General features: G+C 43.8%; 1 protein-coding gene across 5 annotated transcripts in view; it reads left to right on the forward strand.

Annotated features, from left to right (window-relative positions):
- Nucleotides 1-27,340, forward strand: part of LOC140393802 (6-phosphofructo-2-kinase/fructose-2,6-bisphosphatase 2-like) — a 98,763-nt gene that overhangs the window by 67,470 nt on the left and 3,953 nt on the right. For 4 of the 5 annotated variants that reach the window (XM_072480254.1, XM_072480251.1, XM_072480252.1 and 1 more), the window contains 3 exons: nt 5,660-5,789; nt 12,374-12,436; nt 19,917-19,981. In XM_072480254.1, the coding sequence (XP_072336355.1) occupies nt 5,660-5,789; nt 12,374-12,436; nt 19,917-19,981 (258 nt within the window). Of the gene's footprint in view, nt 1-5,659; nt 5,790-12,373; nt 12,503-19,916; nt 19,982-27,340 lie in introns of all 5 variants that reach the window. The other variant, XR_011935732.1, reaches the window with a different exon arrangement.

The following is a 27,340-nucleotide window of genomic DNA, read 5'->3' on the forward strand; positions in this document are numbered from 1 at the left end:
AGTGGAGGTGTTAGTTATGATCTTTCAAAAGTCACTGGAGTCAGGGAAAGTCCCAGAGGATTGGAAAATCGCTGTTGTAACCCCCCTGTTCAAGAAGGGAACAAAGAAAAAGATGGTAAATTATAGGCCAATTAGCCTAACCTCAGTTGTTGGCAAGATTCTAGAATCCATTGTTAAGGATGAGATTTCTAAATTCTTGGAAGTGCAGGGTCGGATTAGGACAAGTCAGCATGGATTTAGTAAGGGGAGGTCGTGCCTGACAAACCTGTTTGAGTTCTTTGAAGAGATAACAAATAGGTTAGACCAAGGAGAGCCAATGGATGTTATCTATCTTGACTTCCAAAAGGCCTTTGATAAGGTGCCTCACGGGAGACTGCTGAGTAAAATAAGGGCCCATGGTATTCGAGGCAAGGTACTAACATGGATTGACGATTGGCTGTCAGGCAGAAGGCAGAGAGTTGGGATAAAAGGTTCTTTTTCGGAATGGCAACCGGTGACGAGTGGTGTCCCGTAGGGTTCAGTGTTGGGGCCACAGCTGTTCTCTTTATATATTAACGATCTAGATGACGGGACTGGGGGCATTCTTGCTAAGTTTGCCGATGATACAAAGATAGGTGGAGGGGCAGGTAGTATGGAGGAGGTGGGGAGGCTGCAGAAAGATTTAGACAGTTTAGGAGAGTGGTCCAAGAAATGGCTGATGAAATTCAACATGGGCAAGTGCGAGGTCTTGCACTTTGGAAAAAAGAATAGAGGCATGGACTATTTTCTAAACGGTGACAAAATTCATAATGCTGAAGTGCAAAGGGACTTGGGAGTCCTGGTCCAGGATTCTCTAAAGGTAAACTTGCAGGTTGAGTCCATAATTAAGAACGCAAATGCAATGTTGTCATTTATCTCAAGAGGCTTGGAATATAAAAGCAGGGATGTACTTCTGAAGCTTTATAAAGCATTAGTTAGGTCCCATTTAGAATACTGTGAGCAATTTTGGGCCCCACACCTCAGGAAGGACATACTGGCACAGGAGCGGGTCCAGCGGAGATTCACATGGATGATCCCAGGAATGGTAGGCCTAACATACGATGAACGCCTGAGGATCCTGGGATTATATTCATTGGAGTTTAGGAGGTTGAGGGGAGATCTAATAGAAACTTACAAGATAATGAATGGCTTAGATAGGGTGGACGTAGGGAAGTTGTTTCCATTAGCAGGGGAGACTAGGATCCGGGGGCACAGCCTTAGAATAAAAGGGAGTCACTTTAGAACAGAAATGAGGAGAAATTTCTTCAGCCAGAGAGTGGTGGGTCTGTGGAATTCATTGCCACAGAGGGCGGTGGAGGCCAGGACGTTGAGTGTCTTTAAGACAGAAGTTGATAAATTCTTGATTTCTCGAGGAATTAAGGGCTATGGAGAGAGAGCAGGTAAATGGAGTTGAAATCAGCCATGATTGAATGGTGGAGTGTACTCGATGGGCCGAATGGCCTTACTTCCGCTCCTATGTCTTATGGTCTTCTGTTTTCTGCCTTTAAGATTATAGCCGACCCCAGTGGTCGATATATTTCTGTCCGTGGCTCCCTGGTGAGCATCCCGCTTGTCATGGTTAACACTGCCATGGTACCAAGCTGGCATTTTGTGTGTGTTGGCGATCGGGCAGGAGTGTCCTGCACGGGTGTTGGGGGAGTGCTGGGGGCCAGCGACCCTCCCATAGTGCGCTGGGGCTTGGGAGTGGGTCAGGGTTAGCGTCTGGGACCTCGGAGCTTTGGTCGCCATTTAAAAATGGCATCCTGATCTTCCAGTACACTGAGGAGTTTCTGTGAGTAGAACTCCTCCATATAGAAACCGGAGCTATGTGTTGTCTTGGCTACATGTTCCCTGCTAAGGCTCCTTATTTAACAAGAGTTGAGTTTTATAGCCATGGGTTTATCGGTGCTGTGAGTTCCGGGAAACCCATGGCTAAATGCGCTTGCTATGGGACTTTCCCATTAGCTGATTCGCGGCCAATGTTAGCAGATATAATTTTTTGTGAGCGTATGTCCGTTGCCATAGAGGACTACATAAAATTTAACAAAACTGAGTCAGTCTCACCTTCCACATTGTGGTAGGCTCTTAAAGTGGTCCTCAGCGGCAAATTATCCCCTACAGAGCCCATTTGTTGAGGACAACGAGAGTGGAGCAGCAGAGGCTGGTGGACTCCATCCTTGAGGTGGATCACCAATACTCGCTTGATCCTCCCCCGAATTACTGGCTAGTGGGAAAATCTGCAAACACAATTGAACTATTGTCGACTAGCAGGGCGGTAAGTTAACAACGATGCTCAAGGGGCATGTTTTATGAATACAGGGAGGAAGGGCAGCATGGTGATGCAGTGGTTAGCACTGCTGTCTACAGCACTGAGGACCTGAGTTCGAGCCCGGTCCGGGTCACTGTCCGTGTGGAGTTCACACATTTCCCCCGTGTCTGCATGGGTTTCACCCCCACAGCCCAAAAAATGTGCAGATTAGGTGGATTGGCCACAGTAAATTGCCCCATAATTGGAAAAAAAATCATTGGGTACTCTAATTTATAAAATTAGAAAAGTAAAACTGGGAGAAGGCAAATTGTCTTTTGGCTCACCAGCTTAAATGGCAGACGGACTCCCAGGAGATCACACAGATACGCAATTCGAGCAGCAACCTCATTTCCACCCCATCTCAGGTTAACGCTGCTTTTGAATCCTTTAAAGCAATCTTTACAGATCGGAGCTTCCTCAGATGGGTCGGTCATGTCTGACTTTCTGGATGCCCTACCGATCCCAGTGGTTGAGGTGCATAGAGCGGTGAATTGGAATCCCCGTTATACCTTGCTGAAATTTTAAATGTATTGGATTGATGCAATCTGGCAAAGCCCCTGGCCTGGATGGCTTTCCAACTGAATCCTGTAAGAGGTTCGTGGAGCAGCTTGTGCTTTTAATTCTGGACATGTTCAATGATTCCCTATACCAGACTCGCTGCCCCCGACCCTCAATCAAGTCTCTATCTCTCTATTCTTAAGAGGGACAATGACCCGACAGAGTGTGGTTCATACTGTCTTATTTTGCTCCTAAATGCAGATGTTAAGCTACTTGCCAAAGTACTGGCGCTTCGGCTGGTGCCTTGCCTCCCAAATATAATCAAGGAGGGATCCAGCACGGCAGCACAGTCGTTAGCGCACAGTTGCTTCACAGCTCCAGGGTCCCAGGTTCGATTCCCGGCTTGGGTCACTGTGCGGAGTCTACACGGTCTCCCCGTGTCTGCGTGGATTCCCTCCGGGTGCTCCGGTTTCCTCCACAAGTCCCAACAAGATGTGCAGGTTAGGTGGATTGGCAATGATAAATTGCCCTTAGTGTCCAAAAAAGGTTAGGTGGGGTTACTCGATTACGGGGATAGGGTGGAGGCGTGCTCTTAAGTAGGGTGCTCTTTCCAAGGGCCGGTGCAGACTCGATGGACCGAATGGTCTCCTTCTGCACTGTAAATTCTGAAACAAAAATTAAGAATAGGACCCTATCCACCCTCCCATTTTGCCCTCACACCACTCAACGGAAAGGATATGACCATATATGTCCGAAATAGACTCCCCCTCAGGCATAGCCAGGGACAGAATCATCTTCATTAGGGGACATGGTAGCGCCAAAAGGAAAGGAAGGAAAAGCTTTATGTTAAAAATTGTGAACTTGGAAATACCGGAAAAGACTAGAATTGGGCAGCTGGAATTTTCGGATAACTCTTTAAAACTGTCAAACCTCCCCTCCACAAACAGGTCCCCAAACATCTCCAGACCCTTCACCTCCCAAGATTTAAATGTCGAGTCCAAACCAGAGTTAGGAAAAGGTGATTATTGCAAATAGGGGCCAGTGAAGACAGGAAAAGTGCTTGAAATGCAGCCTAAACTGTTTCCAAATTCTAAGGGAGCAGACCATCACTGGATTTGAGGAAAATCTAACGGGGAAAAGGTAACGGTGCAGTAATTCTTGCAAGAAGAGTAGATGTAGTGCAGGAACGAACTTCCATTTGTCCCCAAATGGACCCGGGATCACTAAACCACAACAATATTTTATGAATATTGGCTGCCCAGTAATAAAACAATATATTGGGGAGGATCAGGCTGTCTGTCCCCTTGGAGCAGAACCACACGGATTTTAGGAGTCCTACTCACCCGAATAAAAGAGGATATCAGTTTGTTGACCTTGATAAGAAAAGGATTTTGGGGGAAAAAATGGGGAGACACAGTCAAGTGGGAAAAAACTGCAAACACAGTTGAACTATTGTCGGTTAGCAGGGCGGTAAATCAGTTACGATGATGAGATAAAATCCTCAAGAACATGTTCATTTGAATAGTTTGAACGCTGCCTGTCAAGGATGGGGAGGGTGGTTATTGCACCTCTGCAAGTCAGCTTTGTTACTGTGAACTAGACTGGTGTAATTTAACTTATGAAGTGATGCCCAGCTGTGGGCCCCCGGATCCCCAGATAGCGGAAGCTTGTCTTCACAAGGCGAAAAGGTAACATCCCCAGTTGGGCTTGCCTCCCAGGAGGGTTAATTGGGAAACAATCACTCTTGCCCAAGTTCAATTTGTACCCAGAGAAGGAGCCAAAGTGCTAAATAACTTCATTATGTCGGCTGTAGAGCGGGCTGGATCCATAATATAAAGAAGTAGGTCGTCTGCATAAAGGGACACCCAATGCTCACTCCTCCCCAACTAATCCGCCTCCACTTACTAGAGGACCCCAGCCCTATAGCGAGCGGCTCTATTGCCAATGGTGAAGTGAGGCCCTTCATAAGGTCAACACCATGTCTTCGCTCAGCTGAGCCTGATTCAGTTCAAGATTTTGCATTGGGCGCAATTGACCCAGGATGAGCGGGTTCTTCCCTGGTGTTGAGGCTAGGTGTGAGCGCTGTTCTCTTGGGTCGGCTAACCATACACATATGTTCTTGTCCTGTTCCAAACTTATGGGCTTCATTCTTGAATACCATATTGGATGTGTTCTGTGATAATGCGGCATTGTCAAACAAGTTGTTGAAACTTACAGTTCACATGAGTAGTGCACAAATCAGGAGTAGGCAGCTGTAAATGTATCTTCCAAAACTTAATGTTTTTTCTGCATTTTGCGAAGGTCAAGTTCACCATCAGGGGTTGGTGGAGAGGTTCTATCTAAATGGCAACCATTTATTTCCTTTGTTAAGAAGTTGGTCACCCGCAGTTGTTAGGGGATTTAGGTTAGTTTATGTATTTAAGTTAATTAGATGTGTTGTTTTTCCTTTTGTTCAGATTGTGATGTTATGCCATTTCTATTGTTTGGGTTGTATTGATCATTGTAAACATTTCTCAATAAAGATATTTTATAAATAAAGAAAATATACCTGAGTGGAACAGGAGTATTATTGTTCGCAAAGTACACCAAGTTCAGAAGAGCATCTCCTCCTTGCTGTGTTTTGTTTCGTGATAACTTTTAGCAGCTTCATGAAGAGAAATGGGTTGTATATTAATGTTGTAGTAATTGTTAGATACATGGCAGTTTTTATATTATCTAAACCATACCCAAAGCACTTCAAACCTTTTTGTTTCTGGTTTTCTAAATTCAGAAAGTATATTTTGAAAAGAAGTACTGCGATATTGCCTATTTAATAACCCACCTGCTTTTGTTTAGTCCTACCAGGATTTGGTTCAACGGGTGGAGCCTGTGATCATGGAACTAGAGAGACAGGGAAATGTTCTTGTTGTTGCACACCAGGCTGTCATGAGGTGCCTCATCGCTTACTTTATGGATAAGGGAGCAGGTACGACAATAAGAAAATAGACTGTACCTTAACTTTTGGACTTTTCCTTTTCTCTCCCCCACTTTTTGTTTTCTGCCAAACTCTCTTAATGGCACTGATTCACAATGAGATGATTTCTTCAATGCCAACTGATCATTCTTTTTTTTTTTTTTTAAAGCCTCAACAATCTCTATTACTTGTCATTGAACATTGAAAGCTTGCAGCTGAACTTAGGAGATGTACTTTCCAATCAAATTCATATATTGGTGAAGAATGGGAAATTTGATTAATTGCCCCACACACCCCACTACGATCACCTACCCTAAGGCCTTTTGCTGAGTTACTGTCACCACCCTGACCAACATTAACTCCTGTAGTTTAATTTACTTTCAATTTGTCTCTCTCCTCAACTGATGATTCTCTGCTGGAAGATACTTTTACAGCTACCTACTCCTGATTTGTGCACTACTCATGTGAACTTAGCCTGTAAGTTTCAGCAACTTGTTTAACAATGCCGCATTATCACAGAATACATAGCAATCGGAAATCGTGACTTTCACTGATTTCCAACGTTTCACAATATACATTAACAATCTGGAGGAAGAAACTGAGGGCACTGTTAAGTTTGCAGATGATATAAAGATATACAGAGGGATATGTAGTATTGAGGAAGCAGGAGGGCTGTCGAAGGACTTGGACAGGCTAGGAGAGTGAGCAAAGAAGTGACAGATGGAATACAATGTGGAAAAGTGTGAGGTAATGCCCTTTGGTAGGAAGAATGGAGGCATAGACTGTTTTTCAAATGGGAAAAGGCTGAGGAAATCAGAAGCACAAAGGGACTTAGGAGTCCTAGTTCAAGATTCTCGTAAGGTTAAAATGCAGGTTCAATCGGCAGTTAGGAAGGCAAGAGCAATGTTAGCATTCATGTCAAGAGGGCTAGAAGACAAAGCAGCAATGTACTTCTCAGGCTCTGATCAGACTCCATTTGGAGTATTGTGAGCAGTTTTGGGCCCCACATCTAAGGAAGGCTGTGCTGGCCTCGGAAAGGGTCCAGAGGAGGTTCACAAAATGATCCCTGGGATGAAGAGCTTGTCATATGAGGAACGGTTGAGAACTCTGGGTCTGTACTCATTGGAGTTTAGAAGGTTGAGGGGGGAATCTTATTGAAACTTACAGGATGCTGCGAGGCCTGGATAGAGTGGCAGTGGAGAGGATGTTTCTGCTAGTAGGGAAAACTAGAACCAGAGGCCATAGCCTCGGACTGAAGGGATGATCCTTTAAAATTGAGATGAGGAATTTTGTCAGCCAGAGGGTAGTGAATCTGTGGAACTCTTTGCCGCAGAAGACTGTAGAGGCCAAATCACTGAATGTGTTTAAGACACAGATAGATTAGTTTTTGATTAATAAGGGAATCAGGAGTTATGGTGAGAAGGCAGGAGAATGTGGATGAGAAATATATTAGCCATGATTGAATGGCGGAGCAGACTCGATGGGCTGAATGACCTAATTCTGCTCCTATGTCTTATGGACTCATGCATAATGATACCCAGTTCCCTCTGAACATCAACAGTTTCCAGTCTTGTCTGCTTTTCCATTTTTTTCTTCCAAGTGGATAAGTTCAGACCTCCCCATATTATACTTCACCTGCCATCAATCAATCTGTACACATCTCCCGAGACCCCACCACGTTTTCCCCAAAGATTGCTCTCCTACCCTTCCCTGCATCATCAGCAAACTTTGACAAACCACACTCTGTTTTCTCCATCCATCCACAATTGTTGCAGCTCAACAATTACAAATAGTTGAGCCGCAAGTGCTTAGTGATCCTGCGGCACCTCACTAACTGCAGCCTGCCAACCTGAAAATGACCAGCCCATTCCGACTCTGATTCAACTGTTTCTGTACCAATATACTACTCTTAACTACTTCCTCCTCAATAACCACTAACCTTCATAAAATGCTTTCCGAATATCCAAATTCATATGCCAACTGATTGGCCTGAAACAAAAAATGCTGGACAGTTTCAGCAGGTCTGACATAATCTGTGGTGGGAGAACGGAGTCTGGATGACTCTTTGTTGGAGTGCACCCTACTCTGCTGGCCACAACTTCTAAAAACTCCAGATTCATCAAACCTGATTTCTCCCTCTAATCCATATACGTCTGGCTATTCACTATTCTCTCACTGTTCTCTTCACCTAACCCAAATAATACTCCAGCATCCTCCCATCACAACCTGAGAGTGACCTTTTTTTTAAATTAAATATTTTATTGAAAATTTTTGGTCAACCAACATTGTGCATCCTTTACACAATATTATAACAACACAAATAACAATGACCTATTTTATAAACAAAAAATGAATAAATAATAAATAACAAAAATGAAAACTAGCCCTAATTGGCAACTGCCTTGTCACAAGTAACACTCTCCAAAAATATAATTTAACAGTCCAATATATAATTATCTGTAGCAACGACCTATACATACTATACAGTATATATTAACAACCCTGAGAGTCCTTCTGGTTCCTCCTCCCCCCCCCCCCCCGATCCTGGGCTGCTGCTGCTGCCTTCTTTTTTCCATTCCGTCTATCTTTCTGCGAGGTATTCGACGAACGGTTGCCACCGCCTGGTGAACCCTTGAGCCGACCCCCTTAGGACGAACTTAATCCGCTCTAGCTTTATAAACCCCGCCATGTCATTTATCCAGGTCTCCACCCCCGGGGGCTTGGCTTCTTTCCACATTAGCAATATCCTGCGCCGGGCTACTAGGGACGCAAAGGCCAAAACATCGGCCTCTCTCGCCTCCTGCACTCCCGGCTCTTGTGCAACCCCAAATATAGCCAACCCCCAGCTTGGTTCGACCCGGACTCCTACTACTTTTGAAAGCACCTTTGTCACCCCCATCCAAAACCCCTGTAGTGCCGGGCATGACCAAAACATATGGGTATGATTCGCTGGGCTTCTCGAGCACCTCGCACACCTATCCTCCACCCCAAAAAATTTACTGAGTCATGCTCCAGTCATATGTGCCCTGTGTAATACCTCAAACTGAATCAGGCTTAGCCTGGCACACGAGGACGACGAGTTTACCCTGCTTAGGGCATCTGCCCACAGCCCCTCCTCGATCTCCTCCCCCAGCTCTTCTTCCCATTTCCCTTTTAGTTCATCTACCATAGTCTCCCCTTCGTCCCTCATTTCCCTATATATATCTGACACCTTACCATCCCCCACCCATGTCTTTGAGATCACTCTGTCCTGCACCTCTTGTGTCGTGAGCTGCGGGAATTCCCTCACCTGTTGCCTCGCAAAAGCCCTCAGTTGCATATACCTGAATGCATTCCCTTGGGGCAACCCGTATTTCTCGGTCAGCGCTCCCAGACTCGCGAACTTCCCATCCACAAACAGATCTTTCAGTTGCGTTATTCCTGCTCTTTGCCACATTCCATATCCCCCATCCATTCCCCCCGGGGCAAACCTATGATTGTTTCTTATCGGAGACCCCCCCAAGGCTCCAGTCTTTCCCCTATGCCGTCTCCACTGTCCCCAAATCTTCAGTGTAGCCACCACCACCGGGCTTGTGGTGTAGTTCCTCGGTGAGAACGGCAATGGGGCTGTCACCATAGCCTGTAGGCTAGTCCCCCTACAGGACGCCCTCTCTCATCTCTTCCACGCCGTACCCTCCTCCTCTCCCATCCACTTACTCACCATTGAAATATTAGCGGCCCAATAATACTCACTTAGGCTCGGTAGTGCCAGCCCCCCCCTATCCCTGCTACGCTGTAAGAATCCCTTCCTCACTCTCGGGGTCTTCCCGGCCCACACAAAACCCATGATGCTCTTTTCAATCCTTTTTAAAAAAGCCTTCATGATCACCACCGGGAGGCACTGAAACACAAAGAGGAATCTCGGGAGGACCACCATCTTAACCGCCTGCACCCTCCCTGCCAGTGACAGGGATACCATATCCCATCTCTTGAAATCCTCCTCCATCTGTTCCACCAACCGCGTTAAATTTAACCTATGCAATGTGCCCCAATTCTTAGCTATCTGGATCCCCAAGTAACGAAAGTCCCTTGTTACCTTCCTCAACGGTAGGTCCTCTATTTCTCTACTCTGCTCCCCTGGATGCACCACAAACAACTCACTTTTCCCCATGTTCAATTTATACCCTGAAAGCTCCCCAAGTATCCGCATTATTTCTGGCATCCCCTCCGCCGGGTCTGCCACGTATAGTAGCAAATCGTCCGCATACAAAGATACCCGGTGTTCTTCTCCTCCCCTAAGTACTCCCCTCCACTTCTTGGAACCCCTCAACGCTATCGCCAGGGGCTCAATCGCCAGTGCAAACAATAATGGGGACAGAGTCTCCAAAACCAAATCTCAACACCTCCCACAAATAATCCCACTCCACTCTTATCAAATGCTTTCTCGGCATCCATCGCCACTACTATCTCCGTTTCTCCCTCTGGTGGGGCCATCATCATTACCCCTAACAACCTCCGTATATTCGTGTTCAGCTGTCTCCCCTTCACAAACCCAGTTTGGTCCTCGTGGACCACCCCCGGGACACATTCCTCTATTCTCATTGCCATTACCTTGGCCAGGATCTTGGCATCTACATTTAGGAGGGAAATAGGTCTATAGGACCCGCATTGTAGCGGGTCCTTTTCCTTCTTTAAGAGAAGCGATATCGTTGCTTCAGACATAGTCGGGGGCAGTTGTCCCCTTTCCTTTGCCTCATTAAAGGTCCTCGTCAGTACCGGGGCGAGCAAGTCCACATATTTTCTATAGAATTCGACTGGGAATCCATCCGGTCCCGGGGCCTTTCCCGCCTGCATGCTCCTAATTCCTTTCACCACTTCTTCTACCTCGATCTGTGCTCCCAGTCCCACCCTTTCCTGCTCTTCCACCTTGGGAAATTCCAGCCGATCCAAGAAGCCCATCATTCTCTCCCTCCCATCCGGGGGTTGAGCTTCATATAATTTTTTATAAAATGTCTTGAACACTCCATTCACTCTCTCCGCTCCCCGCTCCATCTCTCCTTCCTCATCCCTCACTCCCCCTATTTCCCTCGCTGCTCCCCTTTTCCTCAATTGGTGTGCCAGCAACCTGCTCGCCTTCTCCCCATATTCGTACTGTACTGAGAGTGACCTTTTAACTTGTTGCAAATTGAAAGCCTATTCCCCTGCTTTCATTTTCATTGATTCATATAATAAGCATCCAATCCACAATCTCACTGCCTTTCTTTGTTTCCTTGTTTTAAGATTTAGAATTGACGGAAGCCAGGAAACACAGTTTTTGTAATTTCTTTTCACCGTCCTGTATGTCTTGACCTTAAGTGATATTACCATCACTGAATTCCCCACTATCAACATCTTGGGGACTACCATTGACAAGAAACTAAACTGGACTAGCCATATAAATACTGTAGCTGGAAAAGCAGGTCAGAGGCTAGAAATTCTTCAGCGAGTAACTCACCACCTGACTCCACAAAGCCTGTCCGCCACCTGCAAGCCTTAAGACAGGAGTGTAATGGGATACTCTCCACTTGCCAGTATGAGTGCACCTCCAAAAATACTCAAGAAGCTCAATGCCATCCAGGACAAAGCAGCCCACTCGACTGGCACGCCTTCCACAAGCATTCACTCCCTCCATCAAGGATGCACAGTGGTAGCAGTGTGTACCATCTACAAGAGGCACTGCAGGAACTCATCAAGGCTCCTTAGGCAGCACCTTCCAAACCCACAACCGCTATCATCTAGAAGGACATGGGCAGTAGATGCATGGGAGCACCATCTAGAAGTTGCCCTCCAAGCTACTCACCATCTTGACTTGGAAATATATTGCCGTTCCTTCATTATTGCTGGATCAACATCCGGGAACTCCGTAACAGCACTGTAGCTAAGGTGTAACTAGACCACAGGGATATAGGAACATAGGATTTCCTCGAGAGCAATTAGGGATGGGTAATAAATGCTCACCAGCAACGCTCACTTCCTGTAAATGATTTTTTTAAAGTTCAAGTACTATTCTAGGGTAGTATGCACAGCACAGTATAAGTTAGTGTACACCTTTCTCATCTCTAACTTCTGAATCCATCAAAACTGATGGAATAAAAAACAATTATAAGGGCCCTACATGAAATGTGGGTCAGCAGACCTGACTGTATTTATTGGGCATGAATCCAATGACAAAAAATGCCTGAATGATTTCACTACAAAGTGGAACAAAAATAGCAATCTCATTTGAATCCACAGAATTAGCCGTTAAGGGAAGGAGAAAAACATGACAGTGGTGTTTTTCTGAGATTGGAGTTGAGATGCATTGTTAAAACATACCTTGCATCATAAGGCCAGACAAAGTCCTCTCTTTGAGTACTAGGTGCTGACAAGTGACAATAATTGAAAGTCTATCATTCTTCAGCATTCTTATCCCTAACATTGGTAAAGTAATTTTTTTAATGAAAATAGCGTTTTAGTGACAGAATTGAATAATGTTGCTTTAATTCGGTGCTCCATGTGTAATGGTGAAGTGGACATTATCGTGATGAAGACCATCTTTCTCTTTCGTGGTTTAATATTTTCTATTTTTTTCATTACAGACGAATTGCCATACCTGAAGTGCCCTCTACATACTGTCTTAAAACTAACACCTGTTGCCTATGGTCAGTAATCACACGCTTTACTATCATCATTCAAATCTCTTCTATTAACACTGAGCACAGGGCAAGGTAAATCAGATGCTGAACTTGTTAAATTTGAATTAATTTTTAAAATAATTCTTGGATGTCCTTTTTTAAATTTATACTTATTGAAAAATCCAGAATAAATGAAGGCATATTTGAAACTTGATTTTACATGGTGTTTACAATATTTTTCATATCTCAGAAATGCAAATTGAAGTATTTAATGAAGTAAATGATATCTGTGAAACATGTATTTTTCAATTTCCAAAGAATGAAAAATTCTGTAGAGGATAGAGATTCGTCATTTATCAGCCGCGTCATGGCTTTTTGTTAACCTGCTGACAGTTGTCTTCGTTTTTGCTTTTCCTGTGGTAAAACAAATGTCGCTGAAACAAAATATTTAAATCATCCAAGCAGCACTTTTTGTTTGTCCTCCAGAATATGGTCATTCATCTTTATTTTACATTTTTTCCAGATTTTCTTTTACAGAAAAAGTGTATGCTTGTGTTTTTGCACATCGCAACCACAGTGCATATACAGTAACACCTAATAAATGGTTTGTGCTACATCTAAGTGAGGGATGATGACATTTGAAGGGGGGGGGATCTTGAGATACAAGATCTCAAATTTCAGACTTTCATTCTGTTCATACTTTGGAAAATATTGTGGTTCTTTCCTTTTCTCCTTTCTGTTCCCCCCCCCCCCCCCACCCCCCATTTAGATATGCGCCTGATTTCTATTCAGTTCCTTGAAGATCGTGAACTTTCCAGCTGAGGAATCCTGATGGTCATTCCTAATCCCACCAAGCTGGCACATCATGTTGGTCCTCCAACATGCTTTTAAAACAGCCTTGCACTCTTAATAATATTGTAAAGTAATAGTTTGCTTGGTATGAGTTACAAATCCGAGTATTTATGTAAAAGGAAGGATGAGGAATGTGATTTTACAATTCTCATTCTTGTGTTCACATCCTTCCATGGTCTCACTCCTCCCCATCTTTTCAACCTCTTCCAGCCCTACTACCCTCTGAGAATTCTGTGTTCCTCCAATTCTAACCTATTATTCAAACCCACTCCCTTCACCCCACCATTGGTGGCCATATCACAGATGCCTAGGGCCCAAAGCTCTAACATTCCTTTTGTTAAACCTCTTCATTTTCTCTCTCTTTTCTAACACTCCTTACTGCCTACGATCCTCCTTGACCATGCTTTTGGTCATTGTTCCAATATCTTTCTTGGTCGCAATGTTTGTCTCTTTTGGAATGTTTTATCGCATTAAAGGGTGCTATATGAATGCAAGTTGTTAATATTGGGAGAGGTGGTGTGGGGAACATCTGTTCCATCAAGGATGCCTGACCGTTGCAGCCTACATAACATCTCCTGTGAAAGTTCAAAGAAGACCTGCAACAGCAATCCTGAGGCTAACTTGGGGAAATCTCAGGGGAAATCCATCTTCACCTCCCTAAGACGATCAAGGAAACCTTCAGGTTGCTGCAGTAAGCAGTGAAATCGTTCAAATCCCAATTAACCTGCAACTTGTCCCCTATAACTGGAAGGTCCTTTCTGTGAAGTTGTTTTTTCTGCTCTCTGAAGTACTGTGCATTATCCTTTCATACACATGCTTCAATAGTCTGTTGCAGAGGGTGAGCTCTGAAAATAAATACCCCCTAACATTAACTCATTGAAGATTTTATATCCATGCCTCCTGGTTGCACTATCTGTCTCTGATAACTTATCCATCTGGATATCATCCAAATTGTTTGGAGGATTTTCCCTATTTTGAAAATTAGAATATTATTACTTCACTTTTCAATCAAATACAGGAATAAGTCAAAATAAATTATACTGAATTGAATAGGAGTACCAGTGAGTAGAATTAGAGCCATTGTTAAAGAATCCATCTATTTTGCTGAGTGGCAGCGCCCACGTTTATCAATCAATCAAATACAGCATTTGACACAGATAAGGCAGGATTCCTCATACAAAACATTAACATGGCAGAGAAAAGAGAAAGTTACATCACGTTCTTCAAACCAAAGTTGATAAACAGTTGCTGTAAAACTGGTAACAGAGCAGAAACACGGGAATTCAATGTTAATGGGGCAAAAATTGGTTTGGTGAATCTCAAAGGACAAGCCGAAGTCCCAAGGCAATCTAGGCAAAACCTTTGGACATGGAAGAAAGGCTCAACACCTTAGCTCAAACAATAACATCTTGAATAAATTCACCAACATTGAACAAGTGGATGTGCCGAAATTTGTTTGAAAGCATTTTATAGAACAAAAGTTTTGGGTCCCAAGAGCACCTTTAAAGTAAATCCAAAGCGATGCTTTATGCAAAAGCATGACAAATGTGCACGTCAGTCGGCACACTTCAATCACATACCTGATGAAGGAGGGGGTAAGCTATGTCAGTCGCAGCATTATATCATGAGGCTGCAGAAGCAGCACCACCACAATAGAGTTTCCCATACTGCCACTCAAATTTGATATTCCATTCAGTCAAGCCATGGCTGTCAAAGGAGAAACATCGACCAGCTTAAGATCAACTTGAAAAGAAAATATTAGTTTCACTGTCATGCTCAAATCATAGGGATGTTGGACAACAATGCTGCCATATGTTATCTCCAAATTAAAAGCTCTCCCAAGGAATATCACATAACCACAAGGCATGATCGGCTGTGAACATGAAACAGTTTGATGGATGTAGGTTTTATTAAAGACTAGTTGCATAATATGCAATGCAAAGGCCCTCTCTGGAATATCATGTTGTTGGGTATTTAGGTATCCTAAACTGTGCTGCATTAAGGCTATCCAACATATTAATTGCCTAGATCTTCTAATTATTCTCAGGGATTGGCAGGCCAGTTGCAAGTGATGGATGTCAGCTTCAACTGACCATTTAAACAGCAGATACGCTGAAAGTAAAATGTGTGGCTCTGTTTGCATCGTCAGGCAAGTAGAAGAGATCAGACTATTTACTCATTGCCTAATGGATCAAAGAAGACTGGAATTGCATTGACTCATTCTTGATCAAACATGACTTGAAGAAGTGTTGTTAACCATGGATGGTTCTAAGATGGCTGATGAAAGTGATCTCTGCCTTTCACCTATTTAAACACAGCAATTCAGACACAGCATTTCAAGGTTTCCATACATGTAAATAAAAAAAACTCAAAACTGACCAGTAACACCTTGATTATTTCTTTTAGAAATTAATTGTATGAATCACAGAATTGTTACAGCATAGGAGGCCATCTAGCCCATCATGTTTACACAGGCTCTTCAAAGGAGCATTATCATTTAGTGCCATTCACCTGCCTTTTTCCTGAAACCCTGCACATTGTTTCAATTCAAATAATCGTGCAATGTCCTCTTGAGTGCCTCAATGGACCCTGCCAGGCAGTGCATTCCAGACCCAAGCCACGTGCTGTGTGAAAAAGTCCTCCCTAAAGTGTGGTGCCCAGAACTACACAATACTGGACTTCCGGTGACGGCGGGCGGGAGGCGGCCGCACAATGGAGAGCCCCCGCTCGGGAACGGCAATTTCGGGGCTTTAAGCCCGGTCACAGGGTCCGCGGAAGCGGCAGAAGAAGGGAGAAGGCACGGAGGAGGCACTGAGAAGACACAGGAGGGGAAAAAACCCCAAAGAAAAATGTCGAGGGTGAGCAAAAAGACGGCCGAAAAAAAACCAGCTGGGGTCCGTCGAGGAGTGGAAAGGTCACCGCAGGGTCACCAGGAAAAATGGAGGCTGGAGCACTAGGGAAGGCTGAAGAAATAACCAAGGTGATGGCTGCGGAATTTGAAAAGCAGTTGGCGCAGATTGCGAAATGCATGGAGACTGTGAGGAAGGAGATGAGGGAGGTCTTGAGTGTGCTGGTGGAGGAGGCGGTTTCCCCGGTGAGGACGGAGGTGGCGAGCGCAGTGGCGGAGGTGTGAGAGCAAGGGGAGGCGCTGAAGGAAGTGAAGGAGACGTTATTGCAGCACGGTGATCAACTTGCCTCGATGGGGAAAGAGATGTGGAATGTGATGGATACTAACAAGGATCTGCGAGGAAAAATGGAAGACCTGTAAAATAGATCCAGGCGACAGAACTTGAGGATTGTGGGGCTGCCCGAAGGAGTTGAAGGATAGAAGCCGACTGAGTATTTTGCCGCGATGCTGGCAAAACTACTGGGGGAGGGGGTGGACCCCTCCCGATATGAACTGGATCGGGCTCATCGGTCGTGGAGGCCTGTACCAAAGGCGAGTGAGCCGCCAAGGGCAGTGACTCTGTGCTTCCGTAGGTACAGGGTGAAGGAGAAGGTCCTGAGCTGGGCCAAGCAGAAGTGGGTGGTGCAGTGGGCTGGAGCTGGTAATACGTGTATACCAGGACTTTACGGTGGAGCTGGCAAGGAGGCGGGCTGCCTTCAACCGGGTGAAGAGGGCACTGTACATTAGCAAGGTGCGGGTCGGCATTGTATATCCAGCGAAGCTGAGGGTGACTTACAAGCTCAGGGACTTTTATTTTGGAACGGCGGAAGCAGCGGAGGAGTTTGGGAAAGCAAAAGGACTGGCAGAACTGACAAATTGAGGAATGGCCATGTGCCAATGTAACCTCATGACTGTATTTTCTTCTTTTTTGTATCACTGCGCGCAGGTGTAGAGATTAAAGGAGCCAAGGTGGTATATATTTGGACAAGGGAGGGGACGGGAATTTCACTCAAAATGAGAGTTCTTTGGGGTGTAGGTGGATAGGCGGGGTTTGTGTGCTAAAAGGGGATCTTTGGGCTTCCCTGGGGCCGGGCAAGTGGGAAAGGGACCCGGGCGGGGGCCTCCACGCTGGCCGGTGTGTGCCGGCCAGTGAACGGGAGTGAGGTGGGGGGAGGGGCTGCGGCCATCGGAGCCTGGCAGAACAGAGTCCGAGTGGTCTAGCCGGGGTGGAAAGTTGGGGGGGGGAAGGAACCGAGGGTAGGGGGAGGAGTTTTACAAGAGGCAGTGGACGGGAGGAGCTGGAGACCTGGGGTGGGAGCTGTGTAAAATTAAGGGTGACTACGGGTAATCCCTGATTTATTTTTGTCATTTGTTTATGTAAACACGCGGGTTGAGGTTTGGGGGGTTGGTGGGTAGATGGGATCGTTGTTGTTATTATGGGGACTGACATATCTTGCTGATTATTGTTTATTGTTGATGGATGTAAATGTGGGAGAAAATGTGAAAATGGAGGAGAATAAAAAAAATTTTTAAAAAAAGAACTACACAATACTCGAGCAGAGGTATTAACTAGTGCCCTAAACAAGTTCAGCACAACCTCCTTGCTCTTGTACTCTGTGCCACAATTATAAAGCCTAGAATACTGTATGATTTAATAACTGCTCTTTCCAGCTGTCCTATCTACCTCTTTCTCCCCCCGTACCAGTTAGGTAGACGTAGAGTGGATGTTTCCCCTTGCTGGACATTCTAGAAGGAGAGGCCATAACCTTCGGCTAAGAGGTGGCAGATTTAAAACAGAAATGAGGAGGAATTACTTCACTCAAAAGGTTGTGAACCTGTGGAATTCTCTACACCAGAGTGTAGTGGACACTGGAATACTAAACTAATTTGAGGAGATACATTGTTTTATAATTGGTGGGGTGAAGGGTTGTGCGGTGCAGGCAGGAAGGTGGAGATGAGGCCAAGAATGAGATTAGCCATAATCGTATTGAATGGCAGAGCAGGCACGCAGGGCTGAAGTGCCTACTCCTAGTTCTTATGTTCTTATTATTCTTACTCTGGATTGACCATTGTCCTTTTCTACCAACATCCTAAACCTTATACAATGATCGCTGTCTCCTAAATGTTCCCCACTGACACTTGGCTCATCTAATTTCCAAGAACCAGGTCTAGCAATGCATCCTTTGTTGTTGGACTGGTGTAAAACATTCTCTTGAACACACTCCTGTAACCCTTACCCCTTTCTGTCCTTTACACTACCACTATCTCAGTTTATATTAAGGGGTGGCATAGTGGTCAGCACTGCTGCCTTACAACTCCAGGGATCCGGGTTCAATTCCGGCCTTGGGTGACTGTGTGGAATTTGCACTTTCTCCCTGTATCTGCGTGGGTTTTCTCCGAGTGCTCCAGTTTCCTCCCACAGTCCACATGTGCAGGTTAGGTGGATTGGCCATGATCAATTGCCCCTTAGTGTCCAAAAGGGTTAGAGGTTAGGTTAGATGGCGTTACTGGGTTGTGGGGATGTGGTAGGGGTCTTGACTCCAGTAAGAGTACACATTCAGAGGGTTGGTGCAGACTTGATTGGCCAAAAGACCTCCTTCTGCACTGTAATGATTCTATTCTAATTAAAGTCCTCCATTATAACTATATAATGTTTGCATCTCTGTTTCCCTACAGATTTGTTCCTCTGCATCCTTCCCATAAGTTGGTCACCTATAGACTACACTGAGCAATGGGATTGCACTTTTTTTGTTCCTTGGCTCTAGCCAAATGAATTCTGTCCTTGAGCCCTCTGGGACATCCTCTTTCTCCAGCCTTGCAGTGCTCTCCTTAACCAATATCACCACTGTGATAGCACGGTCCTTTGCAGGCCACATGACTAGCCCTGAGTCCCTGGGGATGGAGTGTGTGAACCTGAGCCTCATCAGGTGCCAGGGCGTGAATCCGGGAACTTTGGGTTCATCAGATTAAGCCTGGGAGTCAAGGGAACTAGCCCTGTGTTGTGTTGATCTATAATACAAAGTTATTCCTTTTTTAAAAACTGCCTTGTCGTATTACTCCGCACTACAACAGTCACCTCTCCTCCTTTTCTTCCTACACTATCTTTCCTGAACACATTGTCCCCAGGAATATTTGACACCTGGTCCTGCCTCTTCTTGAGCCAGATCCCTTTTATCACCACCATGTCATAATCCCACATGGCAACTGCACTTATAACACCCCAATCTTATTTGCTCCAGCCTATGCATTGACATACATGCAATATAACCCTGATTTAGACGTCACTACTTTCTCCCTTGTACTGAATCTGCCTTTAACTTGCTATTCTATGTTCTCTCCCAATATTTTGTCCACCTCGATATTATTCTCTAATGCTGGATGTAAAAGGATTATTTTGTTACTATGTGTAATATGCACTCAAACCTACAGGTATATTTTTAGATTAAAAACATGTATTTTATTTTGAAAATTACTGTACTTCAAGATGCGAAAACAAAATAGAATAAGAATCTGTTGCATCAAACGATGGGACATGCAAGAGTCAACTTTTGTGATTTTCCTTCCTTTGCTGTTGGCGTTATAAATGTTGAGCATATTGACAGTAGATTGGACTTAATATAAGGAATGTTTGGTTTTAATGTCATTTTATTCAAATCCATAGTCCATGGGTTCAGCAATTAGCATTGACAACTGCAGAATTGATTAATGAGTTTTCACAATATGCTACTCACTTTCTGTATTCATGTTTAAAACTTTATTTTCTTTCAGGTTGTAAAATGGAAACCTTTTACTTAAATGTAAAAGCAGTAAACACACATCGTGACCGGCCACAGGTAAAGACTCTGTTTTTCTTCAACTAGCTTCACAGTTTAAGTGTGTTAAGCCCTAAATGAGAATGTAAATTGTCTTTTTGACAAAAATTGGGGAAAAAAATATCTTTAGTCCCCTGATAAAGTTGTTGTCATTCTTGAACTATTACAGTCTGTGTGGTCAAATTGCTTTCGTAATGATAGAGAAGAAAACATAACAAATTTACGACATAGGCGCAGAAAATTCAGCCCATAGTGTCTATATTTGCCGAGAATGGGTCATCCAGCCTAATTCCACTTTCAGAATCTTGAGGAATATTTATGAGGTTGGATATGGCGTTCCAGAAGTTTAACCCAGCAAGCAATAGGGAGTGGCAAAAGATGTCCAAGTTAAAACGGTCTGTAACTTGAAGGTATCTGTCCCCTCCCTTTTGCATCAGACTGTCTCCATCTCCCCCTCCAGCTAAATGATTCTGAGGCAGGGAGATTTGAGGCAGAGACATCTACAGCAGATGTGTTTGCTCAGAAAAAACAATGTACAGTAGCAACAGTGTGTACCAACTACAAGATGCACTGCAGGAACTCACCAAGACTCCTTAGGCAGCACCTTCCAAACTCACAACCACTACCATCTAGAAGGACAAGGGCAGCAGATATATGGGAACACCACCACTTGGAAGTTTCACTCCAAGTCGCTCACCATCCTGATTTGGAAATAAATCGACATTCCTTCACTGTCAAAATCATGGAACTTCCTCCCTAATAGCACAGTGGGTGCACATACACCACATGGACTACGGTGGTTCAAGAAGGCAGCTCACCACCACCTTCTCATGGGCAATTGGGGTTGGGAACAAAAGCTGGCCTAGCTAGGGAAGCTCACGTCCCTTTTATTTTTTTTAAAGCAAGTAGGAATAAAAGGTAGTTGTTCAGAGTAACAGAAGCTGGGGCCAGTGCTGTTCACACTGACACAAATTATTTTGATTTTGGAATCAGAATTTCTTTACTCGCAGATAACACTAAATTGGAGGAGGGGAGAAGGTCAATGCTGAGGAAGATTGTAATGAATCACAAGAGGACATTAATTTGCAGAATTGGGAAAATAATTGACTAATACGTTAAATACAGATAAGTGAGAGGTAGCACATTTTGGGAGGAAGAATAGGAAAGGCACTGATTACTTGGAAGAGGCTAGTTTAAATGGGATAGAGGAACAAAGGACCTCAAAAGTTCAAATATATCAATCACCAAATGTTGCACTACAGGTTAGCAAAGCCATTAGAAAAGCAAAATAAACATGAGGCTTTATTTCTAGTTGGTTAGAATTGAGAAGTACTGAAGTTATGTTAAATTTGTATCTACCCTTGGTTAAAGCACGCTTTTTTTCTTTACTCTTTTCGTGAGACATGGGTGTTGCTGGCAGGGGCAGCATTTGTTGACCATCCCTAATTACCCTTGAACTGAGTGGCTTTGCCAGACCATTGTACAGGGAAGTTAGAGTAGGAACAGGTAAGGGTGATAAAGGATATTAATGAACCAGGTGAAATTGTACGACCATTGGTGATAGTTGTCATGTCACCATCACTGAGACTAGCTTTATACTCCAGCTTTATTAATTTAATTTAAATTCCACCAGCTGCCAAGTATGAGTTGAACTCATGATTCGAGGGCATTAGTCTGGGCCTCTGAATTACTAGTCCAGTGATATTAACTACCACTACATTATTGTCTTTCCTTTAGTGTACTGTAAGCAGCTTTGGTTGCCATTTTTGGAAAAGAATATGTAGGCACTGCAGAGGTGACTATATATTACATAATCGTGTGTGTATGCATATTAGGAAAGGATTGACAGGCTGGGTCGCCTCTGCTTGAAAAAATAAAGCTGAGGGGTGACCTAATAGAGGTCTTTAAAATTGAGATGTTTTAATAGAATGGATACTGAGCGAATGTTTTCTCTAGTGGGTAAGAGCATAATCAGAGGCCATCAATGTAAGAGAGTCTCCAATATGGATTTCAAAGAAATTTCTTTACCCAAAGAGTATTAAGAACAAGGAGCTTTGTGACAGAGTGGTTGAAGCAAATCGTATAGATGCATTTAAGGGAAATCATGAGGGAGAAGGGAATAGATGGTAACGATCGTAGATTTAGTTGATAAAAGATGGAAGGAGGCTCGAATGGAGCATAAACACTGGCATGGACTGGTTGGTTTGAATGACCTGTTTCTGTGCCTTATGTCTTTTTAATCCTCTTGTACACTGAATTTCTACTTGCACCAAATTCCTGACTTTAGCACTTTAACAATACAACACTTATTATAACCACTCTTTGTTACTACTCTGGAAGATGTTACTTGACTATTTCAGTCTAAGTAATCTTTTAATGGCATGATGAGTTTGAATTTCTGTCAAACAACCTCTCCAACACTGAAATTAACTTTCACAAATATGGAGTCACATTCCTTTAAATATTAATTTGGAGATTTGCAAAAATACTTTTATTACTTTTCACTCATCTCTTTCTCTCCCTCTTGCTTTCCTGACATATTATATTAAATATTTTAACTGACACTTCCTGGTCCAGACTCTGTGCTGCTCATTAATGATTCATCAGTATGATCGGTTAAGGAGATACAAAGTTGCTTGTACTGTTAACTGGTCTCAAATGGTTGAAGAGAGCATTGAGTTTTTTGATGATTGAATTATGGGAACTCCAGAAGTCCATAAAATTTAATGTGCAGTGTAACTGTTTGTCACTGACCATATTTCTTTTTTTCTTTTTTGTTTATAAATTTAGAGTACCCAATTCATTTTTGTCCAATTAAGGGGCAATTTAGCGTGGCCAATCCACCTAGCCTGCACATCTTTGGGTTGTGGGGGCAAAACCAATGCAAAGATCTGGGGCTGGATTAGCGCAGTGGGCTAAACAGCTGGCTTGTAATGCAGAAAAATGCCAGTAGCGCGGGTTCAATTCCCATACGGGCCTCCCCGAACAGGCGGCGGAATGTGGCGACTAGGGGCTTTTCACAGTAAATTAATTGAAGCCTACTTGTGACAATAAGCTATTATTATTATTATTTTAATTATTAACACGGGGAGAATGTGCAAACTCCACACGGCCAGTGACCCAGAGTCGGGATCGAACCGGGGACCTTGGCGCCGTGAGGCAACAGGGCTTACCCACTGCGCCACCGTGCTGCCCATCACCGACCATATTTCTGACCCATTGTTTCTCCGTTTTATATATTTGGTACCTTATGAATAGTTGTTTATTTTTGGTAAAGTTTATTTGGCACGGTAGAATGCTACATCTGTGGAACTCATAGTGAGAAAACCAGCACTCAATATATTTTTGGTTGACCTTTGTGCTTAGACTGCTCTTAAAAGCAGGTATTTAGCTAACTATTTTCTAGGAGGTTGAACATGAAGCAGCCTTAGTAGTGCCAGTTTTGGAAAATTATTGCCCTGTACCTTTTGAGATTTTTGAATTTTGTGTTGAGTTTTATCAGAGAGAATACCCTATTGTACATTGGCTCGTGACTTGGATTTGTTTGTTTCCCGCCTTGTTTTTTGCTGTTCTCATTGTGGGGAATGGAAGGGGTGGCAACATTTATTATTGGAAGTATGATGAGAATATTTCTTTAAATGCCAAGTAGCCGTTTCAAATCATTTGGGTGATTGGGAAAAGAGTAATATTAAACAGCGTGGCCTGAAACCCCAATATTTTAGTTTATTTGAAGGACTGTGCATAAAGATTGATTTGCACCTGGAGTGATTGCTTGAAGAAATAGGGCTTTGGTATTTCTAAATCAAAAATTTATTATGAATACAATATTACTTTTTAACATCACACCTGAAACGACTTGCCCCTTAATGCTACTGCTCAATTTACAGTTAAACAACAAGAAAAGAAACATACAGCTCTCAATCTATTTTAAATCAGCAGGGCATAGAATAATACTTGCTTTATAAACTAGATTTGGCTCCTGTTAGAACCCCTTCAGACTCTGGCTGAATATTTTCAAAAAGCTGGTTCACCTGACGTGTTTCAGCTTCTTGCTTGTCCCCAGACAAGACTTCTCTGCTTTACATATTATTACTCTTTTATAACTATCCTACTGTGAGAGAATTGTGGACTCGGGGTCAGACAGATCAGAATTGACCCATTCTCTCTCCCAAAGCCTTCTCTAAAACCAACCGCCTCTCTGCATTTCTTGGCTCCACCCAGCAATTATCTGATCTCCCCAAACTGAATTTTTAAAAATTATCTATACAGGCTGCAAAGCACATTAACTCCCCAGGGACTTCCCCAGTCAAACCATATTCCTTTCGTCAAATTCATCTTCTGGTTCCTAGAAGCTCCCAGCCCTTTACAAAACAAAATCCTTTTCAAAAACATGACCACTGTAGTCAAACCACACTATAACCCGAGGCTTTTCACCCTGAAATTATCCTAATATTTAGAAGCCAATATGCCTAAAATCCCCCATTCGTCACAATCGAGTTGAATGTGTTCTGATCCAGAGTGACCGTCTGTATTTTTGAATTGATTCTCAGATCATGGAATCATAGATACCTACACTGCAGAAGGAGACCATTTGGCTTGTCATGTCTACACCAACCCTCTGAAAGAGCACCCTACCGAGGCCCACGCTTCCCCCCCCCCCCCCCCCCCGCATCTCTATAAACCCACCTAATCTTCACATCCCTGGACACTAAGAGGCAATTTAGCATGGCCAATACACCTAACCTGTCCATCGTTGGACTGTGGGTGGAAACCAGAGCACCCAGAGGAAACCCACGCAGACACATGGGAGAAAGTGCAGACTCTGCCTCGAAAACATCCAAAGTCGCTGTTTGCACTAGAATATGTGCTGTAGTTACACCAACAGTGTTTTTAGGTGAGGAGATCACAGGTTTTCACAGAGAAGGAAGGGATAATAGTACCATGTCAAGATGAGGTGTGGCTTGGAGAGGAACTTTGCATGTGGTGGCATTCATGTGCATCTGCTGCCCTTGGCCTTTGAGGTGGGAAAGATTATGGGTTTGAAATGTACTGTTGAAGGAGCTTTGGTGAGTTTCTGCAGTGCATCTTATAGAGTTTACACACTACAGCCAAGGTGTGCTCGTGTAATGGAGGTAGCGAATGATTAAAGGTGATGGATAGAACAAAGAACAAAGAAAAGTACAGCACAGGAACAGGCCCTTCGCCCTCCAAGCTTGCATTGACCATGCTGCCTGTCTAAACTAAAATCTTCTACACTTCCGGGGTCTGTATCCCTCTATTCCCATCCTATTCATGTATTTGTCAAGATGCCCCTTAAACGTCACTATCGTCCCTGCTTCCACCACCACCTCCGGCAGCGAGTTCCAAGCACCCACGTCCCTCTGTGTAAAAAAAACTTGCCTCGTACATCTCCTCTTAACCTTGTCCCTCGCACCTTAAACCTATGCCCCCTAGTAATTGACCCCTCTACCCTAGGAAAAAGTCTCCGACTATCCACTCTGTCTATGCCCCTCACAGTTTTGTAGACCTTTATCAGGTCGCCCCTCAACTTCCTTCGTTCCAGTGAGAACAAACCAAATTTATTCAACCTCTCCATACCAGGCTAATGCCCTCCATACCATACCAGGCAACATCCTGGTAAGTCTCTTCTGCACCCTCTCTAAAGCCTCCACATCCTTCTGGTAGTGTGGCGACCAGAATTGAACACTATACTCCAAGTGTGGCTTAACTAAGGTTCTATAAAGCTGCAACATGACTTGCCAATTTTTATACTCAGTGCCCTGGCCAATGAAGGCAAGCATGCCGTATGCCTTGACTACCTTCTCCACCTGTGTTGTCCCTTTCAGTGACCTGTGGACTGGATAGAGTGCCAGTCCAGTAGGCCGTTTGTCCTGATGTGTGTTGAGCTACACGGGTGTTGTTGGTGCTGCACTCATCTAGTGGAGAGTCGTCATCTACCACAATCTTAACTTGTGCTTTCTAAGTGGTGGACAGGCTACGGGTAAGGACGTGAGTCACATGCCACAATTTGTGGCGTCTAACCTATTGTAGCCGCAGTATTTACGTGGCTATTCTAGTTAAAGTTCAGACCAATAATGACTCTACCCCAGGGTGTTGATGATGGGGGATTCAGAGATGGTAATGCCATTAGTATCAGACATTAATTTACCAGATAATTATGCAAAAAATAGGCAACCATGATTCAGGATTCAATTTGTGTTATTGTAGGTGAAGCATTTTTTGTTACTTTTGTTATTTCAAAGATGGTAATATTTTTTATAATTGCATTTATTATTGTTACGTTTTTGTTTAATGTCTGCTAACTTTATCAAATGACAGAGCCTAAACTGTGATGGTTATTCTTTTAACTATTGAGAGTGTGTTGTACTTCAGTAAGCCAGAGTACAGTTATCAGGGTCCTTTGTTTGACCCCTAGCTCTTGTTACATTGACCTGAATGGTGTCCACTTCAAGGTGTGTAAGATTTGAAAAGGCCAATGATAGTTTCACCATCACCAATCGCTCCCAAGAAAATATTTTAGCCGGAATTCTCCGGCCGTTCGCTGGCAGCGGGATTCTCTGGTCCTGCCGTCAGCGCACCCTCCCCGTCCGTGGGTTTCCCAGTGGTGTGGGGTAGCCTCAAAGGGAAATCCTCCCGCCGCCAGTGAATAGTGCGCCGCCACCTGCTCCTGAGAAACACGCGGCTGGGAGCCCGGAGAATACCGACCGCAGTGTCAAAATCCAAGTCCCTAAAGTCAAAAGGGCTTCTCTTGGATATGAGTGAATTAAATATTAATATGGATGAGTTCCAGAATTAAAACCAGGAGAAGCAACACAAGGAACTCTTAAATTTGAATCAACCTGCTGCATCATTCCAGCAATAACATCAGATCACTGTCAACTCCTGTGAAGAGCAATCTTCATGCCAGTGATGTAATTTGAGCAATAATAATAATCTTTATTAGTGTCACAAGTAGGCATATATTAAAATGAAGTTACTGTGAAAATTCCCTAGTTGCCACACTCCGGCGCCTGTTCGGGTACAGAGAGGGAGAATTCAGAATGTCCAATTCCCCCAACAAGCACTTCTTTCAGGATGCAGGAGTGAAAAAGATCAGCCGGGAACCTTCTTCCCATTCAGTTTGAAACAGGAACTTCTTTTAAATTAAAGGATTATTTACTGTGAATGTTCCTACTCAGGCTATTCTTAATTTAGCTTTAGACGTTTTCTTGCATTCCAAAGACCCACAGGAAAAAACACAAGGTTCTGCTTCTATTATGTAACCGCGCTTGAAAGAAAACAAAATGCTCCTTCTTATAACGATATATATTTTTGAAGAACCTGTCAGAAATATACCAAATATGTACTTCACAATGACCG

The sequence above is a fragment of the Scyliorhinus torazame genome, chromosome 17 (assembly GCF_047496885.1).
Source record: "Scyliorhinus torazame isolate Kashiwa2021f chromosome 17, sScyTor2.1, whole genome shotgun sequence".
Lineage (NCBI taxonomy): Eukaryota > Metazoa > Chordata > Chondrichthyes > Carcharhiniformes > Scyliorhinidae > Scyliorhinus > Scyliorhinus torazame.